We start from the raw sequence: 20,876 nt of genomic DNA, 5'->3' as shown, positions 1-20,876 counted from the left end.
ATATACCCCTCAATGTTTGCAGTAACATGAAAACCCCCATTCCCACTTTCACAGTCCCATAAAAAAAGGACACTTTAAACAAGATGCAGTTTAGAAAATGACAGTCTCATATGGTAACTGATAAGTGTTCAGTTACTGTATTCTTTAAAATAAAAAATAATTTTTTAGTACTCCTCCTTTAAGCTGGTGATCCATCAGTGTGACTTCATGAAAATTCAACCTTCATTGAACAATTCTTAGAAGTAAATAATTATCTGTTACTAATTGATTCATCAGCTATGACACAAACTGCACTATGGCAGAACATTTCTGGATACTGTTATGTGGCATTTATCCACAAGATAGTCATTCACTCCTAACATAAAGCTTGCCCTGGGTGTGATGAAATACTGCAAGAAAAATTATTTTATAAATGATTTCTGTGTCTCTCCAGGTTATCTACCTAGGGAAATGTGGGATATAACAGTACGGTGATACAAATTACCCATACTGAGGGAGAAATAATTAAAGGTGGTTTGTTAGCTGTCTATACCCCCTTGAGGCCAATAAGTATTAGGATGGTTTTGTACATGGTACTGTTATTGTATGAGTAAGAACATCTGTGAGTTATGTATGTTCACTGAAAACACAGTGTAGAAATGAAGCTCAAGCTAACCAGGTGGCTGAATGGAAGTGCTGCATACTACTATGCAGAAGGTCTTTTACTGTCTGTCAGGTCTATCCTGTAAAGTGCGGCCGCGTTTACCCTGCTCCTAAGCCGCGTTCTACTCACTTTCCGGCCGCGTTATCCCTTCCTGCGATCCCGAATCCACTTTAACCTACTCCTACCGCGTCCTAAAATCCCCGGCCAACCCCTTCCGCACGCGGCATGTATATTGCATGCAAACAAGCGAATTAGCTATTCCCTAGCATCCCGTAACCCGCGCCCCGACTATCGCTATCTTTCCCTGCCGTTTTGTCGCGCGTTTAACCTGCTAACTTACCGCCTACCCTTACCCCTGCGGTAGAGGCAGGGGTAAGGGTAGGTGGCAAGCTTTCCCCCAGCCCCCGCTCACCTTCCCCGGCCGCGATCATGGGTGCCGGTCTCCGGGGCAGCCCCAGTCCTCTCCCCTCCTCCCGAAGCGCAAAAAAAAAAAAAAAAAAAGCGAAAAAAACTTAAAAGCAAAAAGTAAGTCGCTTCGCTGCTTCACTGTCAGTCTCTTCTTCCCTCCTCCCGGAGCAAGGCTGCTTTTCGCGCCCTGCTCCGGGAGGAGGGGAGAAGAGACTGACAGCGGCGAAGCAACTTACTTTTTGCAACCCCCGATCGGAGCTCTCCTGCCTCCCGCTGGCGACTTACTTTTTTTGCAGCCGTCCGGCCATCTGGAAGAAGGTATCGTGGCTCCCCTGCCTCCTCCTGCCTCCCGGGGAAGATGGATGCCAGCACGGGGGAAAGCAGCCCCTGTGCATGCAATTGGCTGCTCAAGACGTGACGTCACATGCCGTGACGCCAAACGTCGTGACGTCACGTCTTGAGCAGCCAATTGCATGCACAGGGGCCGCTTTCCCCCGTGCTGGCATCCATCTTCCCCGGGAGGCCACGATACCTTCTTCCAGATGGCCGGACAGCTGCAAAAAAAGTAAGTCGCCAGCGGGAGGCAGGAGAGCTCCGATCGGGGGTTGCAAAAAGTAAGTTGCTTCGCCGCTGTCAGTCTCTTCTCCCCTCCTCCTGGAGCAGGGCGCGAAAAGCAGCCTTGCTCCGGGAGGAGGGAAGAAGAGACTGACAGTGAAGCAGCGAAGCGACTTACTTTTTGCTTTTAAGTTTTTTTCGCTTTTTTTTTTTTTTTGCGCTTCGGGAGGAGGGGAGAGGACTGGGGCTGCCCCGGAGACCGGCACCCATGATCGCGGCCGGGGCAGGTGAGCGGGGGCTGGGGGAAAGCGGCGAAGCGAATTACTTTTTGTTTTTACATTTTTTTCGCTTTTTTTTTTTTTTGCTTCGGGAGGAGGGGAGAGGTATCTGTCATTTCAAATTACATTTGAAATGACAGATACCAGCGTGGCGTGAAGCGTTAGGCCCGCGCTCCCAGGATACTGTATAGGCGCTCTATCCAGTAAAATGGGTTGCGCGGGCCTAAGGCTTCACGGACCCTTCTTAGACGCGGTTTTCATTTGCATAAAATTACTGTTCAGGATCGAGCGGTAGGTGAGCTGCACTGTGCGTGCGGCAACCGCGGGTGCCCTGGGCACTAACGCAGCTCTTCCTACCGCTCGGTACTGGATAGACCTGTAGGTTAGGGGATGCTGCGAAGGCAGCATTCACAGCCCTTAATGGGTGGGAAGTTGTGGTCATTGTTTAAGGGTGACACCTAGTGACAAGATTCAGGGTTCATTTATTTATTTATTTATTTATTTATTTATTTTCTGATTTTTCTATACCAACATTCATTTAGTGGAAAAACATCACTTCGGTTTACATTCAACAAGAAAGATAGCAATGTTGCTTTACAAGTACAATTCTAGAGAATACAAGATATTAAACAAACTAGTAATTAAAGTACTCAAGGGTATTAAATAAACTAATATTGTAATAATCCAAGGGTATGATAGTTATAGTAATCAAGGATGTTAAACGTACAAATAATCAAAGGGTAAGCAAACTTTGTCAGTTAGCTGGGAGAGAATAGCAAAATAGTCAATTTGCTGAGAGAGATAGTTAAGCAGGAGGAAAAGGCAAGGTAGCATAGTAAGAGATTATTACAAAATAGGATGCAAGGGCTGGAAAGTGAGTGTTAAGAGGGCGTCCAAATAGTTGGCGATTACTTCATTGTGCTAATATTGGAAATTCAGGGAAAGGCTTGTACGAAGAGCCATATCTTGAGTTTTTGCTTAAATTTTTTGTGGCATGATTCCTGTCATAAGTCAGGGGGCATATCATTCCAGGTTGTGGGTCCAGCTATGGGCAAAGCACGTTTCTTGATAGAGGTGAGGAGTGCGGCTTTATGAGATGGCAACTATACCCTCAGTCAAAACAGCAAAGCTGACCCAGGTTAGAGAGAGAGCACTATCTTTGGCAGGACCATTACTATGGAACACACTACCAGTCGAACTAAGGCTAATGAAAGATCTAAAACTCTTCAAGAAAAGCCTAAAAACTTGGCTCTTCAAAAAAGCATTCCACAGTGAAAGCGCTAAATAACAACAAACACAGCTGAAAGTCACCTATAGATACAAAAAGAAAAATTGATTTTATTACTCATAATTAAATATTAAATTAAAAACAGGATACACATATATGATTATCCAAACAATCATATAAATGGTACCCAACCCACTTATCAATTAGAGTATATTACTGTACTATGTAACCGTAAATATTGGCACACCATGGCTAACATATAAACCAAACCTATTTCGTGCCTTAATGTAAACCGTTGTGATGGTACATTACTAAACGATGGTATAGAAAAGCTTTTAAATAAATAAATAAATGTGTAAAGTGGCAGCATGTTGTGATCTGGGTGGTCTGATAGGTTTGTGGAAGTACAGGACGTTATTGAGCCATTGCATATTTTCTGTATATAGTGTTTTGTGTTTAATAGTTAGTGTTTTATATCTTATCCGTTCGGCAATGGGTAGCCAATGTAGTTCTTTGAGGGCAGGAGTAATGTGTTCTGATCTGCAGGTGTTGGTAAGTATGCGTGCTGCTGCGTTTTGCAGCATTTGTAGACTGCAGAATTCTAAAAGGAGCCCTGGTGTATGAACTATAGCCCAGGACCGTCACTACAATGACCTGACTAGGTATGTTTAATCGGTGGGAGGGGAGAAATATATAATGGAAGAAATCCCAGTGTCGTTGCAAATGAAAGTGAATGGCAGGAGTTACCAGTCCTGGTTCTGAATGAGTGGAAAAAGAGCAGGAGGAAACTGCTGGGTTAAGAAATAAATTAAATGAAGTTTTAAAAAAATTCTACAGGATTCAAGCACATACTTAGCTTTCATTATACAGTCAGTGGTACAGTGATATAAATAATTTTTCTGGCAACTAAATCTACATTGTCAAATATGGGTCCACCCTAATTTTTAGTGAAAAATTTCTTTATAATGTTATGTTATATGACCATTCTACAATAGCAACATTGGATTGTGTTCATCAAAAGAAACTTCCATCTGATAAAACTACTTTCAAATTTAATCATAGGTCATAGTTTCCATTATGATTAAATTCAAAGCCAGTTTTCTTGGATGGAAGTCTCTTTTGTTGAACACAATCCAATGTGTATGATGGTTATATAATAATGTTGTGTTCTTTTGGGGTGGGGTATTTGCCCTGTGGTCTGGATCACGCAAGACAGACTAAGAAAATGACAACACTGACTGTCTTTTCTGAAATAATGAAAAGCTATATTTTCCTGTATAATATGTGTACAGTGTTAAAGTACAAACCAGAACGGTATCATAGAAATCTATATCAATTATATAAAATATTAAAGTATTGGAACACCAATCATTGATATATCTTTTTGACAATATTTTATTAACAATACACTCATTCAATTATAAATTCCATAAAGAAGATTTAATAAAAGATTTAATATATCTAAAGGCCATCTCCTTCAAAAATAAAACAAAAAAAAAAAAAATCCCTCTCAAAACACTCATACATACTCTTCAACCTTCTCCCAATCCTCATTCACTGCCATTCATTAAATACAAAATATAATTAAATATATCTCTAATTTTCTTTAAGTCAATTTTTCAAAATTCTGAACTACAAATGCTTTGTTCATTTTGATAACCAAAACGGAGTAGCAGTCACACAATGTTGTTAACCCATGCAACATCAAATCTTCCCATTATCTTCAAGACTGATAATAAATGGTGAAACACCAGCTTTTACTTAACTTGTGGAGTTCTATCCAGAAGTACAAAATGTGTTCATTAAGCACAAGTGTTCATTCAACTCGAAGACGAAACACGTTTAGTCTGGAAAAATCATCACAAACGTTGTTGAATTCTTCCAATGTTGGTTAAATGTTTCAGCGCTCAACTTTCACCAAAACCATTTGTTGACAGATAAAGCCAAGTAAAAGTTAAATCTTAACTCTTACTGTGCTAGCTGGCCCCAAGCAAGTAGCAGTCTTATCCTTTTAATTAAGACATCACCATTTTGTGCTGGGGGGGGGGGGGGGCCATGAGCTGTAAGCGAAGAAGGGGAGATGTGCCAGGCTGTTTCTAACAAAGTGAGTGAAAGAAAACTCCTACACTGTATCTTAGCAAAGAAAATATTCAGACTGACCTTGTACATAATCTAAGCTATACTTTCTATAATACTAAGGGGGAAAAACGGTGGGGACCATGGAGGCTGTAAAGCATGAATCAAAAACTTTTTGTTAAAACTGCATTCAATCATAACTATATGACAGTATTTTTCTCTCATAAAAGACATTATACATACTAATACAAATACATTATTAAGAAATGTTTCTCTAAGAATTAGGGTAGATCTGTATTTGACAAGGTTTTGACTTTTCACCCATGGGGTTTCATATTTTTTGGTATTTTTGCACAACTGAATCTACATGCCAGGGCTCGAAGAAGAACCGCTGGTGTACATATCTATATGGACTATGTATTTGGGTATTGTCCTAGGACAAGCCGGATGGTAGTCCTCAAACATGGGTGACGACATCGGATGGAGCCCGGCAAGGAACTTTAAACTCAAAGATCCCAGAGCTTTCAGCAAGCCCTATTGAGCATGTTCAGCTGTAGTCATCACCCTGCCCCCTAGGCAGCGTCTTCTTATCTCTTCTTTTCCATGGAGCTGTCATCTCACGGTTGTGGAGCTCATACTCTTTTTTTTTTTTTTATTAGAAAATGTAGTTGTTCACATTTATTTATTTATTTAACATTTTTCTATACCGTCGTTTGGTGGGAACCGTCACAACGGTTTACATTAAGGCACATATTCAGCTTTGCTTTCTTTTTACAGTTTAAGTGATTTTTTTCTAGAGCTGCAGCTTTTCTTTCTTGTAGTTTATTCTTTTTCCAACTGTCTGCCAGCCGCATTGTGGGTTCTCCCCTGTGCAGCCTGACAGTCTGTTAAAAAAAACAAAAAAAAAAAAAAACTGCTCCTGAAGGTTTTTGCTTTTGTGTCCTTTCTTTGCTCTGTCTGTTTTCTTTTTTTCCACAGTGCTGACAAGACTGGACTATGCAGTCTGTCAGTGATCCATGTAGGCCACTGAGCCTTGGGGACTCGCCTGAGTTCTACGCGGGCTGGAGTTCTACGGTGGTTCATCGATCTCTCTGCATCGGTGGATTCAGACAATGGAAGGATTGAGGACCACGCTCTTCCTGTGGGGAGGAGAGCTTATCCTCCCCATGTCTCGAGGAATTAGTCTCCACAGGCAGGAGCCCTGGATGATGTTGCCTCCCCTCCTGCTTGCCTTCGGTCTATCAGCATCGGTGGAACTGGAGTCTCGCTGCACTGGTGCCCTTGATGCCCTCGATGCCACAGTGTCCTTGATGCATGGCATGGAGACTTTGATGCACTCTGGCACGGTGCCTTCTGGTGTACTCAATCCCTCGGCATGGTGCCCTTGAGGTCATCAAGGTGGGGAGCCACCGGAGAGGCCTTTGGGCCACCGATGCCTCTCATTACTGCCTCAACTACATCAAGCCCCACTGACCAGGCACTGGATTTACCATTCAGCGCCCTTGTCGCCACTGTGGCCGTCGACCGCCAGGACTCCTTGAAGGCCCTGCATGGCCCTGCAGCCCTCAGCGGACAGGGGTTCTTGGGCTCTTACAGATCAAGCACCGGCGTACCCATCTACTTGACGCACACTGGTGCGCTGGTGTATCTGTATGCAGTGGCCCGGTGCCTTCAGGGCTCCTGATGGTGTCCACTACAGAGCACTGGGAAGCGCAGAACTGCCCCTTCATCCAATGATCCCAGAGTTGGGGGCCCCACCAAGATGCACACACCATCAATATTAATGTGCGCTAGCGAGGCTCTCGTCAGCCATAATGCTTGCGCCTCGCATCTAGCTCGTAGCATCGACACCACTGGACAAATTGGTGAGCCAAGGGAAATTGCTGACTGCACTAGCGGTCGTCGGTTCCTTTTGATATCAATGACCTGTCGGGCTGCAGGGCCTCTCCCTGAAGACGCTCATAACTTCTTTGGTCCGTACCTTCGGGCTTCGGGGCCCCCGAGCATTCGAAATCTGTAGGCATCTGTGACTCCAGGAATGGCGCTATTTACTGGCAAACTGCTTATAGATCACAGGGCATATCTGCAGTCCTTCATAAGCACCTGCGCTTACCAGGGACTTCACAGCAGTCGTCCCCTATGAGTCTCACAGGTGAGCTGGTTATTTATTTATTTTATTTTTATTTATTTAAATTTCTTATATACCGGCATTCGCGATGGGAGTCGCATCATGCCGGTTTACAAATAACAAGGTGTGACAACAGAATAAATACTTAATAACTTAAAAACATTAACATGTGATAGAAGAATAAGGTAGCAGTTACAATAAAACAGGGATAAAATGCAACTTGGAATGAAGAGAAGGCAAAAGAGAGATTAACACTGAGATAACAAAAGAATGACCAAGGTAAATAAAACCTGCCAAATTAAAAAAGAGAGAACATTATTGAGTTGTCAAAGGTTGTTGATTACCCTGATGGGAGTTCTTAGTTGCTTGAGTTGAGAGTGGGTTCAGTTGGTGTCTGGAAAGGCTTTCAAGAATAGCCAGGTTTTAAGTCTTTTTCTGAAAGTGGGGAGGCAAGGTTCCTGTCTCAGTTCTGGTGGGATAGAATTCCACAAGGTAGGTCCTGCTGTAGAGAAAGCCCTGTCTCTGAGAGTCGTATGGTTAAAGGTTTTTGCAGGCGGCACCTGTAATGAGTCTCTGTAGGACTCTCTGATAGGTCTGATGGAGGTATGTTTTTTAAATGGGATTTGGAGGTTAAGCGGAGAGAGTTGATGGAATGCTTTGTAGATGGTAGTAATGGATTTATATAAAATTCTGTAGTGCACTGGCAGCCAATGTAAGTCTTTGAGAATCGGAGATATGTGGTCTCTTCTTCTTGTGTTTGTCAAAATTCTGGCCGCCGTGTTCTGAACCATCTGAAGAGGTTTAGTATGAGAAGACGGGAGACCTAATAGAATAGAATTGCAATAATCTAACTTAGAGAAGATTATTGATTGCAAAACTGTTCTGTAATCGTGGAAATGGAAAAGTGGTTTGATTCTTTTTAAGACGTGTAATTTATAAAAGCAGTCCTTCGTGGTTTGATTAATAAAAGATTTTAGATTTAGCCGATTGTCGATAATGGCTCCTAGGTCTCTTACATGTGAAGTTTGAAAGCCGGTTGGTGGATTTGAGGTGAGGTTACTGTTTTCGGGGGAAATTATGAGGACTTCGGTTTTAGCGGAATTTAAGATTAGATTTAGGCTGGAGAGGAGGATGTCAATATTTTGAAGACAGTTTTCCCAGATTTTGATAGTTTTTGTAAGGGATTCTTTGATAGGGATGACAATCTGGATGTCATCTGCGTATAGAAAGTATTTGAGGTTCAGATTGGTTAATAGTTGACATAGGGGTAGGAGGTAAATGTTAAAGAGCGTGGGGGAGAGAGAGGAGCCCTGTGGAACACCTAGCGAGGAAGGGTAAAACTGTGATTCTTTATGTATTTTGACTTTATATCCTCTGTTTCCCAAGAATGATTTGAACCAGGCAAGAGCAGAGCCTGTAATTCCGATGTTCGCTAATTGATTTAGGAGAAGGGAGTGATTCACGGTATCAAAGGCCGCCGATAGGTCGAGGAGTATCAGCAAGTTTCGATGGCCCGCCTCCCGGAGCATTCTCCGGTACTGAAAAGGGTGACGCAATAGACCGCAACCCTCCACCATGCCTTATCCAGAGCACAGTGATGCTGGAGACACCATCACAATATCCTCTCCACTCTGCTGGAGTTAGTGGCATTGACATGCAGCTTGCGCGGTTGAGACAGATTTCGCATCTGTTCCAAGGACCTTGGTCGCTGCTAGGCGGCATTCTCTCTGGCTGTGCAATCCTCAGCCAGACTAGAGTTCTTTCGGCATGGTCACAGCCTCCGCGTCAGTCCATACCGCATAGTGCTGAGGAGTACTGGCAGGGGAGGTGTCATTACACACTCTGTGCTTGGTCGTGGGGCAGCATGTAATCTCCAACTCAGGCATGTGGTTCTCGGTCCTCGCTGGGGTGTGGGATTTCTCCCACAAGCTCGGCGCTCAGGATCATGGGTGTGCCACCATCCATGGATGAGTTACCATAACATGAGTCCACCCAGCATGCTTTTGCAGCGGAGGGCTTCCAATTTCCCTCTGTCGCCTGGGCATTGGTGTGTGTGTGTGTGTGTGGATTTTTCCCTCTGGGCGGTCACAACAGGTTGTGTGCTGCAGGGCTGGCCTAGGACTGCATTCCTGGTTGGATTCTGAGGTGAGTGGACATCGTGAGAGTGACTCCAGCATCCTCTCCTTTCTCAGTAGAAGCATATGTCTTTGTCCTCTACCATGTTCTTGTGGAACAGTCCCTGGATCTCTGTCCCTGATAAATGTTTTTTCTCTGATCCGGAGCCCCAAGCCTCTAAATCAGTGCATCTCCTTAGAGGACAGGGCCGGGGAACAGCATCTGCAGTCATTGGACCAACTTCAGCTGGGGTCCCTCTGGGGATTGGAGTGGCGACCTCCCCTATCACATACTGGCTGCCTGTGGTTGGTTGGTCACGTTGACGCCTCAGCAATCTGTGATTGTACCTCAGCTCTCCTTTGAGGGGTTGCTAGGTCCCTATCCTGCTGCTTCCCTCTGGATGGGGAGACTCAACTGGGTTCCAGGGCAACCCTTTTGGGTTCCCCTCTCGTCGCCCGTCTATGCACCCCATCGAGGGGTGTCCCTCGTTTTCTGTTCCCGGGCAAGGGATGGCACTGCTCTGACTGGCACCAGCCCTGAGAATAGTCTAGAATACCTCTCTCCCTTGGGCACTCTAAGATGCAGCAGTTCTATCCATGAGGGAGCCTGTCCACTGTTGCTCCCAGGTGACTCTCCAGGTTTCCCCCTGTTCAAGAGTCACTTTGGAATTTGCTGGATTCTGTGTCGTCTTCCTTAAAGATCGCTATCGTCAGTTATTCTTGCCTGCGGAACCCTTCTCTGAGGAGAGTTTCAGTCCATCAGCTGGGTGATTGTGCTTTTCATCTTATTGCCATGTCCATGGCTGAGGGAGTTGGGGACCGAGTACCCTGCAACAGAGGCACTGCCCTTTGTTCGCAGAAGCATGCAAACTGTTTTTCCCCTTTTTCAGGATCACCCCATCTGCAGATAGAGGCGTCCCAAGTCATACAATGTTGTCCATTGCTGGGCCACGTGCGCCCTTAGGAGCGGAAATTTCTTCCCTGGGATAATCGCTCTCAGTTTCTGCTGTTTCAAAATGTCTGAGTGCTCCATCTTATTGAGTTACTCCCTGCTGGTTTCGGCAGTGAGTTGTTCACTTGGGGTTGATAGACAACTGGGTGGCTTGTGCTTGCCCCGACACGCCTCCAGTCAGCCTCCTTGTGTTTGTCGCTCCTTCCGATTGGATTATCGAGGGGAGAGGAGGTAAAGCTAAGACACCTGTGGTATAACTCTGAATACCTGCTGGTAAGGATACACCACGTTTTTCCACTTATTTTTGCCATTCTTTAGTTTATTTTCATTCTCTAGGGGAGCAGGAAGGCCCTTTGGGAATCCCCTCACGATCCTGACAGGATAGATGAACCTGTTCTGACAGGTGCTCTTGAATGCTTCAGGCCTATCTCATCTCTCTGCTCGGGAGTTTTTGGGCTATAGGTCAGTTTCGGGGATTGTATCTCATCCCCTGAAACCTTTAAATCTGTCCTGCACAGTCAGCTACATCTGATGCTTCAGCACGCAGTATCTGTCCCAGGCCCTGCCATAGTTTGCTGCTTGTTCTTTTAAGCGTGGCATGGGTTTCTTCTGCCCATTCTGCCTACCAGCCATTTCTGGGCCCTCTTCTCCAGACCTTTGGCTGTCAGAAGTCGACAGTCTCTCCCGGAGGGTTCACAGACCCGTTTGTTTTTCAGTTGGTTTTTTTTTTTCACACAAGAACATAAGAACATGCCATACTGAGACAGACCAAAGGTCCATCAAGCCCAGCATCCTGTCTCCAACAGTGGCCAATCCAGGCCATAAGAACCTGGCAAGTACCCAAAAACTAAGTTTATCCCATGTTACTGTTGCTAGTAATAGCAGTGGCTATTTTCTAAGTCAGCTTTAATTAATAGCAGGTAATGGACTTCTCCTCCAAGAACTTATACAATCCTTTTTTAAACCCAGCTACACTAACTGCACCAACCACATCCCCTGGCAACAAATTCCAGAGTTAAATTGTGCATTGAGTGAAAAAGAACTTTCTCTGATTAGTTTTAAATGTGCCACATGCTAACTTCATGGAGTGCCCCCTTGTCCTTTTGTTATCCGAAAGAGTAAATAACCAGTTCATATTTACCTGTTCTAGACCTCTCATGATTTTAAATACCTCTATCATATCCCCCCTCAGCCGTTTCTTCTCCAAGCTGACCAGTCTTAACCTCTTTAGTCTTTCCTCATAGGGGAGCTGTTCCATCCCTTTTATCATTGGTCACCCTTCTCTGTACCTTCTCCATCGCAACTATATCTTTTTTGAGATGCGGCGACCAGAATTGTACATGGTATTCAAAGTGCGGTCTCACCATGGAGCGATAAAGAGACATTGACATTTTCCGTTTTATTCACCATTCCCTTTCTAATAATTCCCAACATTCTCCCAGGACAAGCAGGATGGTATTCCTCACATGTGGGTGACGACAGCATACGGAGCCCTATCACAGAAATATTTTCTGTCAAAGTTTCTAGAACTTTTAACTGGCACACTGAGCATGCCCAGCATGCCATAATCCCTGTAGCCACAGGGGTCTCCAGTCTCTTTTTTTCCACGCTGCAGTTTGCCTCGCGCTTAGGAACTCTGTGAGAATTTTCTCACCAATTTTCCTCACAGAAAAATTTGAAGTTTTCTTCACAAAACGTTCCCTCATAAGGGTCTCCCATCGTGATCCTCGACGCTCGGTGAGTAATAGCCACCGTTTTCAGTCTGTTCCAGCTACCTTTTCCTCTGTTCCCGCAGGCCACCGACCGTTTTTGCCACCCTCTTTTTCCGGCCCTCTTTTTCCACCATGGCAACAGGCTTCAGAAAATGCCCAGAGTGTCCGCTTATGATGTCGATTACTGACCCGCACGATGTTTGTGTGCTCTGCCTCGTCCCATCACACGATGTACGCCGGTGCCCTGGCTGCGCTCAAATGACCCCGTAGGGCAGGTGTGCCCGCTAGGACAAAATGGAATCTCTGTTCAAGATAAAACTAACTCCATCAACATCCACCCAGTCATCACCGGCAGGAACATCTTCAAAATCCATCGATAAACCTCACCGGGAGCAGCAGGGCAGTGGTGACTATCCGTCACTGTCACTGTCCAGAGTATCGGTAGCGTCTTCCTCGGTGCCGGAGAAGGACCGACCGAGCACCGAGGGAAACAGTCACTGGCACTGACATGAATCCACACCTGGTGCTGGCACAGACACCGCATCGGCCTTGATGGCTATCGAGCTGGTTGCGAAGAGGGCACGAGCAGAAAAGCCTCCATCCTCCTCTGTACCCGAAACCCTGAGGCGTTCCCCACTGATATCTGTGTCGGGTACTGAGCCCCTGCAGACTCCTGTGGAGGTGCCAGTAACACCTAGCTTGCCTCCCCCTGTAGCTCAGTTACCTATACCAGCTTCCAGGGAGGAGCTGGACATACTTGTCCGACAGGTGGTCCTTGATGCCTTCCGGAGCCTTCATCCACCATCGATGTCGGCCCCCATACCGGCACAGACACCGGAGCCATCGTTGTTTATACCGCTGCTCGACCGCCTGGATACACTTAATGGTGCCCTTCCGACCCAGCCTGGACCGAGCCAACCTACTGAGTCTCCGAAACCCCCGATACCTATCCCGGGGTCCTCGGAGGAAGACATGGACTCTAGTCCTATTACTGCACCACTTCCATTGATGCCGGAACCGGTTCCTGGTCCGTCGGGGCTCTCGGGATCTAAGCACCCACGGTTGCCATCGATGCCGCCCAAGTCTCCATTGGTGCCGCTGCATCTTCCATTGAGGCCATCCAGGCCTCCATCGATGTCTGCACGTCCTGGCTTATCAGATTTTCTCCCTCCTTCAGGATCTCACCTAGAGACCCCGTATGATCCATGGGAGGATGTTGACACTGACACTTCTACGGAGGACATACTCTCAGAGCCTTCACCTCCAGAAGGTGTCTGTCCCCTCCAGAATACCTCTCCTTTGCTAATTTTATAAAGGAAATGTCAGAAACCATTCCCATTGACCTGGTCACCGAAGAAGACATCCATGTCAAGATGTTAGAAGTTCTTCAATTCGTAGATGCCCCCAAGGAATTTATGGCCATTTCAGTCCATAAAGTGCTCTTGGATCTGCAACATCACCTATGGGAGCACCCTTGCTCTGTCCAACCAGTTAATAGAAAGACAGATGCAACATATCTGGTCCAGCACACTCCAGGCTTTCAAAAGCCACAGTTACCTCACCAATCAGTGGTAGTGGAATCCACACAGAAGAAGGCTGGAAGACTACGCCTCATTCTTCAGCTCCCCCTGGAAAGGACCAAAAGTTCCTGGATGGTTTGGGTCAAAAGGTCTTTCAGGGCTCTACGCTAGTGTCACGCATAGCTTTCTATCAATTATACATGACACAATTCCAAAGGAATCTGTGGAAACAAGTCCAGGGAATAGCCGACTCTCTTCCCCAACAACAACAAGATAACCTCACTGCCATACTCCAAAAAGGCCTTGAGGCAGGGAAGCATGAAGTCACAGCTGTGTACGACTCCTATGAGGCGGCGTCTCGCTTATCAGTGACGGGAATCAGTGCCAGAAGTTGGGCCTGGCTTAAGGCATCTGACTTGCAAACAGAAGTCCAAGACAAGCTCGCTGATCTCCTGTGTACCGGAGATAATCTATTTGGCGACAAAATGCAGTGGTAATAACCATCATGAGACCCTGCGTCGACTTTCCACAGTAACTACGGAAGCTCCCTCCTCTGCTCGAAAGATCACGAGAAGGGACCCCAGAAGACCTTTTTATCGCTTACACAAGTACTACCCACCTACATCTCGCGTGAGACCAGCCAAACCACCTCAGAGAGGACATCCACGGAAGGCCAAGATATCCAGATCTCAACCAGCCCCGCAAACGGGCCCAGCCTCTGGATTTTGAAATCTGTCCAGAGAACAGCAGCCATTCTATAAATCCAAGACCAGACTTGCCTGTAGGAGGTTGGCTACACCACTTCATAGCCAACTGGCGCTGCATTACAACAGACCAATGGGTAATATCCATCATAACCCAGGGATACCATCTAAATTTCCTCATGGTACCCCCGGATTCACGAACAAATCCACTGTGGATCCAAAGAGATCATACAAGTCTTCTAGAGACAGAACTGTCCACCCTACTGAGCGCCAGGGCTGTGGAAACCATTCCCCTGGCACAGCAGGGCAGAGGCTTCTACTCCCGCTATTTTCTAATTCCAAAGAAATCAGGCGGCCTCCAACCTATCCTAGACCTCTGCAATCTTAACAAATTTCTACAAAAAGAAAAATTCAGGATGGTGTCTCTAGGCACCATGCTTCCCCTTCTACAACAATGGAACTGGCTCTGTTCTCTGGATCTTCAATACGCTTATGCACACATTCCCATATCCCCACATCACTGCAAATACCTGCGCTTTATAGTGGGACATCAACATTTTCAGTACTGGGTTCTGCCTTTCGGACTGGCCGTGGCGCCCCGTGTATTTACATAGTGCCTAGCAGTGGCTGCGGCCCATCTACGCAAAAACAGCATACACTTGTTTCCTTACCTGGATGACTGGCTAATCAAGAGCCAATCCAAGCAAGGAGCTCTCAACGCTTTCAAGCTCACTATCAATCTGCTACACTGTTTAGGGTTTCTCATCAATTCCAGAAATCCCACCTGAATCCATCTCATCTCCTTACCTTCATCGGAGCAGATTTGGATACCACAGTTGCAAAGGCCTTCCTTCCCAACAACCGCGCAGACACACTCTCCAAGCTAGCGAGATCTCTGCGCTCAAGGGAAACAGCCTCAGCCCATCAGTTCCTCACGTTGCTGGGCCACATAGCTTTCACGGTCCACTTCACTCCTATGGCCAGACCGGCCATGTGAATAACTCAATGGACTTTGAAATCTGTGTCTACAAGCCATTCAACCTCTTTCCTCCCAGATCCAAGTAACCGACCAGCTTCGTCTCTCACTTCTCTGGAGGACAAACAATTCCAACTTGCTGACAGGTCTACCTTTCCAGCAACATTCCTCAAGTGACCTTAACCACAGATGCATCCAACTTGGGTTGGGGGGGCTCATGTGATCAACCTTCAAACTTAAGGGACTTGGACACGACTCGAAGCAAAGTTTCAAATCAACTTCCTAGAGCTTCGAGCCATACACTGTGCTCTATTTGCGTTCAAGGACTGCCTTTCACACAAGATTGTTCTCATACAAACAGACAACACAGTTGCAATGTGGTACTTGAACAAACAGGGAGGCACAGGCTCTTATCTCCTCTGCCAAGAAGCTGCGCAAATCTGGGCCTGGGCCCTTGCACGCTCCATGCATCTCCGGGCCACTTATCTGGCAGGCATACAGAATATAGTAGCAGATTGCCTCAGTCGACAGTTCCATCCCCACGAGTGGTCTCTGGATCCTGTGGTAACGAGCAAAATCTTCCAACGCTGGGGTCAACCAACAAAAGACCTCTGTGCATCCGAACTGAATCACAAAGTGGACAGATACTGCTCCCTGCACAAACAGCAAAACACTTTAGCCATGGATGCCTTCGCTCGCCCCTGGAACACAGGCTTCCTATACACGTATCCCCCGATACCGCTGATAGCCAAAACTCTCGTGAAACTACAACAGGACAAAGGGTCAATGATACTCATAGCCCCGTATTGGCCTTGACAAGTATGGTTTCCCATGCTGCTCTACCTCTCAATCAGAGAACCCATTTGCCTGGGCACAGCACCCACTCTCATAATTCAGAACCAAGGCATGTTACGCCGTCCGAACCTTCAAACCCTATCCGTCACAGCCTGGATGTTGAAAGCTTGATCCTGCAACCGCTCAACCTTTCAACTCATGTCTCTCAAGTGCTTGTAGCTTCACGAAAGCTTTCCACACGAAAATCCTATTGTTCTAAGTGGAATAGATTTACCACATGATGCACGCAAAAAGGTAGTCCCCCTTTTCCTGCCCCACTCCATCTCTTTTAGACTATCTCTGGCACCTTTCAGACTCTGGTCTCCAGACTACCTCGGTATGGGTACACCTCAGTGCCATCTCAGCGTACCATAAGGGAGTAGGGGATGCCCCAATAACTGTGCAGCCCCTTGTGAGTTGATTTATGAGGGGCCTGCTACAACTTAAGCCCCCTCTATGGCCATCAGTTAATGAATGGGACCTAAACATAGTACTTACAAGGCTCATACGCTCCCCGTTTGAGCCTTTACACTCTTGTGGTGATAAATTTCTTATATGGAAGGTTCTCTTCCTAGTAGCCATTACATCTGCTCAAAGGATTAGTGAGTTACAAGCACTTGTCACATACTCACCTTATACAAGGTTCCTCCATGACCAAGTGGAACTCCGTACTCACCCTACTTTCCTTCCCAAGGTGGTGATGGACTTTCACCTGAATCAGTCTATAGTCTTGCCCACTTTTTTCCCAAGGCCTCACTCTCACCAGGGCGAGAGAGTTTTACACACCTTGGACTGTAAACGTGCACTTCATTTTACCTTGACCGCACTGCAGTCCATAGGAAATCCACCCAACTCTTTTTGTTTCTTTTGACAAAAACAGACTAGGAGTTGCAGTGGGCAAACAAACTCTCTCCAACTGGCTAGCAGACTGTATTGACTTCTGCTATGACAAAGCAGGCCTTCCTCTCCAGGTGCACTCAGTAAGATCTATGGCAACCTCAGTAGCACTCTATCGTTCGGTACCGATTGCTGAGATCTGTAAAGCTGCAACATGAAGCTCTCTTCACACATTTGCAGCACAATACTGCCTGGACAAGGAAGGACATCAGGACTCTGCGTTTGGCCAATCCGTCTTAAAGAACTTATTTCCAGTATAATCCCAACTCCTTCCACATCCAATCTGCTGTGATTTTCAGGTTGCCTCATTTTTCCCAACAGTACACCAGTTGTTGTGCCTGTTACATAAGTTGTATGCTGTTGGTCCAAATTAAATATGAGTCAGCCTGTAACTTGCTAATCACCCACATGTGAAGACTACCATTCTGCTTGTCCTGGGAGAAAGCAGAGTTGCTTACCTGTAACGGGTGTTCTCCCAGGACAGCAGGATGTAGTCCTCACGAAACCCACCCACCACCCCATGGAGTTGGGTCAGAAACTGTTTTATTATTTTATTTTTTCGCTCGCACCTTTTGCTACAAACGAGACTAAAGGGAGACCCCTGTGGCTACAGGGATTATGGCATGCTGGGCATGCTCAGTGTGCCAATCAAAAGTTCTAGAAACTTTGACAAAAAAGTTTTCCGTGATAGGGCTCCGTATGCTGTCATCACCCACATGTGAGGGCTACATCCTACTGTCCTGGAAGAACACCTGTTACAGGTAAGCATCTCTGCTTTCTGTTTGCTTTTTTGACTGCCGCAGCACACTGAGCAGATGATTTCAAGGTATTATCCACTATGATGCCTAGATCTTTTTCCTGGGTGGTAGCTCCTAATATGGAACCTAACATTGTGTAACTATAGTATGGGTTATTTTTCCCTATATGCATCACCTTGCACTTATCCACATTAAATTTCATCTGCCATTTGGATGCCCAATTTTCCAGTCTCACAAGGTCTTCCTGCAATTTATCACAATCTGCTTGTGATTTAACTACTCTGAATAATTTTGTCATCTGCAAATTTGAATACCTCACTCGTCATATTCCTTTCTAGATCATTTATCAATATATTGAAAAGTACAGGTCCCAATACAGATCCCTGAGGCACTCCACTGCCCACTCCCTTCCACTGAGAAAATTGCCCATTTAATCCTACTCTCTGTTTCCTGTCTTTTAGCTAGTTTGTAAACCACAAAAGGACATTGCCACCTATCCCATGACTTTTTACTTTTCCTAGAAGCCTCTCATGAGGAACTTTGTCAAACGCCTTCTGAAAATCTAAATACATTACATCTACCAGTTCATCTTTAACTGCATGATTATTAACTCCTTCAAAAAAGTGAAGCAGATTTGTGAGGCAAGACTTGCCCTGGGTAAAGCCATGCTGACTTTGTTCCATTAAACCATGTCTTTCTATATGTTATGTGATTTTGATATTTAGAACACTTTCCACTATTTTTCCTGGCACTGAAGTCAGGCTAACTGGTCTGTAGTTTCCCGGATTGCCCCTGGAGCCCTTTTTAAATATTGGGGTTACATTAGCCACCCTCCAGTCTTAGGTACAGTGGATGAAACTGTGTGGTTTCCATCCTAGTGACTCTCTTGTTTACATCTCTGGGTCTGTCCTGTATCCAGGAGAATCTAGATACACTGTTTTTGTCAGAAACCCTGCTTGTACTGTCTTCCGTGATGCGCAGTTGCTTCTGTTTGCACTCACATCACTCCCCTGCTTCAGGCCTCCTTGGTATATATGGGGATTTGTGTCTCAGTCTTTTTCTTGGTTTTCTTTGTAGAACCCAACTCCTCTCCAGCCTGGTGGGTTGGCTGCCTTGTAGGCAAAAGACGGAGATAATGCTCCAGCACTGTGCGGTTTACTGCTTTGTCATGCTCGGACAGCCTGTAACTTGGTATTCACCCATGTGTGAGGACTACCATCTTGTTGCTTATCCTAGGAGAAAGCAGAGTTGCTTACCTGTAACGGGTGTTCTCCTAGGACAGCAGGATGTTAGTATTCACAAAACCCTCCCACCTCCTCTGGGACTGAGGGATTCTGCCTAGTGGGTAGGATGATGACTACAGCTGCACATGCTCAGTAGGGCATGCTGAAAGCTCTGGAATCTTTGAGATCGAAGTTCCGTGCCAGGCTCCATCTGATGTCACCCATGTATGAGGACTAACATCCTGCTGTCCTAGGAGAACACCTGTTACAGGTAAGCAACTCTGCTTTGCAGATGTATGTTTCACAAAGTACTTTTGTGGATGTGAAAATATGTATTGTTTTGTGTATAACTTGTGGCAAAGTTAATTGAAACTGTATTCATCCTACAGGTATGTGACAGGTCATATTTGGGCCTGCCCACCCAGTGAAGGAGATGACTATATCTTCCATTGCCATCCCCCAGACCAGAAAATCCCTAAACCTAAACGCCTTCAAGAATGGTACAAGAAGATGTTGGACAAGGCATTCGCAGAAAGGATCATACATGACTATAAGGTTGGTTTAATCTGTCTGTATTACCTTTAAAAAAAAGTTTTTCTGTCGACAAGCAGGAAGAATCAACCACTCAAGTGAGTGACATCATCCTGAGCCTTTCTTGTAAAACTTAGAAGAACCTAATAGTCTTTTCTAGGTATATATGATATTTCTTGCACAGCTGCCATTGTATGGGACCTTCAGTATGTTTTCATCCACAAACTCACACACATGTATAGTGGTTCTCCTCATCCACTTTTTTTTCTGCACTGAATTTGCAGATTTCCTTTTGCTCGCTTTAGTCCTCTTCAATTATCCCTCTATTCATCTTTACAGGTTTTTCTGCAATTTTCTAAGCTGGTTTTCCTTTTCAATGACAACTGACAGATTTTTTTCCTTCTCTCTAATGAAGCTTCTCAACAGCTCCATGTTGCACAAATTTTCATTAACATTTCATTTCATTTTGCAAAATTGATTTACACAGAAATAAGCCAGAATCTTCAAGTTGTTCCTCTAATGCAATTGCAAGATGTCCAAAATGGGTTATAGGAAGGATTGCATTAGATGTTTGGGCCTTCAACATGATGTCTCTAGGTGTGCTCTGTGCATGAAGATATTGCCAGAGACCGTCTGACTCTGAAGATTAAAGCTTCTAGATATCTTTGGATTGATGCCAAAGCCTGCTGCATCTTAAGTGGTACTGAAGGCATCTGTGTAGAAGGATCCAGGAGCTGCACTATCTGTTGTCAGCACATTGGCACCGAGGGATTGATAAGCATCCTCAGAACCAAGACCAAAGAAGAGAGCTAAGAGCAGAGAACCATCCCGCTTTTCATACTCAGTTTCAGAGAAGAATTCTACTTTATCGAGTTCAGCATCAAAGGGACATGACACTGAGTGTCATGCAGAGGCACCAGTGTGAAGGTATCATTTCCCTCTTAACAGTCAATTCTGAGAGCAGGGAGACTGGGGCTATTGTATTGCCCACTTCCAAGCGGTTCCATCAACTGGCAAGCTTAGCCTCTGTTCCTGTCACTAAGCCACAGTAGTCTCCAGGGGTCCACTCCACCACTTTTGGAACATTCCCCTTGATCATTCGGGAGAATGTCTCCTCATCTTCTGTCTCTCGAGTTGTGGCATCAGCAACTGTCAAGTAGGAACTGGCAAAAAGATCTCTTTACACTTCAAGCATATTTGTTTATTTATTTATTTAGAGAATTTTATATACCGACAGCCATTTGCACATCGTATCGGTTCACATGTAACTTATAACTAGTTGGGAATGCCCTTACATAGAACAGGAACAAAGATATATATAAGCATCGAGCATTTTGGC

At 45.4% G+C, this 20,876-nt stretch overlaps 1 protein-coding gene across 1 annotated transcript in view; it reads left to right on the top strand.

The window, feature by feature from the left end:
- Positions 1–20,876, top strand: part of CREBBP (CREB binding protein) — a 918,877-nt gene that overhangs the window by 868,699 nt on the left and 29,302 nt on the right. Inside the window, exon 27 of the mRNA XM_029576620.1 lies at positions 19,396–19,561. Coding sequence (XP_029432480.1) covers positions 19,396–19,561 — 166 coding nt within the window. The remainder of the gene's footprint in view (positions 1–19,395; positions 19,562–20,876) is intronic.

The sequence above is a fragment of the Rhinatrema bivittatum genome, chromosome 14, assembly GCF_901001135.1.
Source record: "Rhinatrema bivittatum chromosome 14, aRhiBiv1.1, whole genome shotgun sequence".
In the NCBI taxonomy this organism is placed as follows: Eukaryota; Metazoa; Chordata; class Amphibia; order Gymnophiona; family Rhinatrematidae; genus Rhinatrema; species Rhinatrema bivittatum.
The sequence above is the reverse complement of the archived record's forward strand: the minus strand, read 5'-3'. Positions and strand labels throughout refer to the sequence as shown.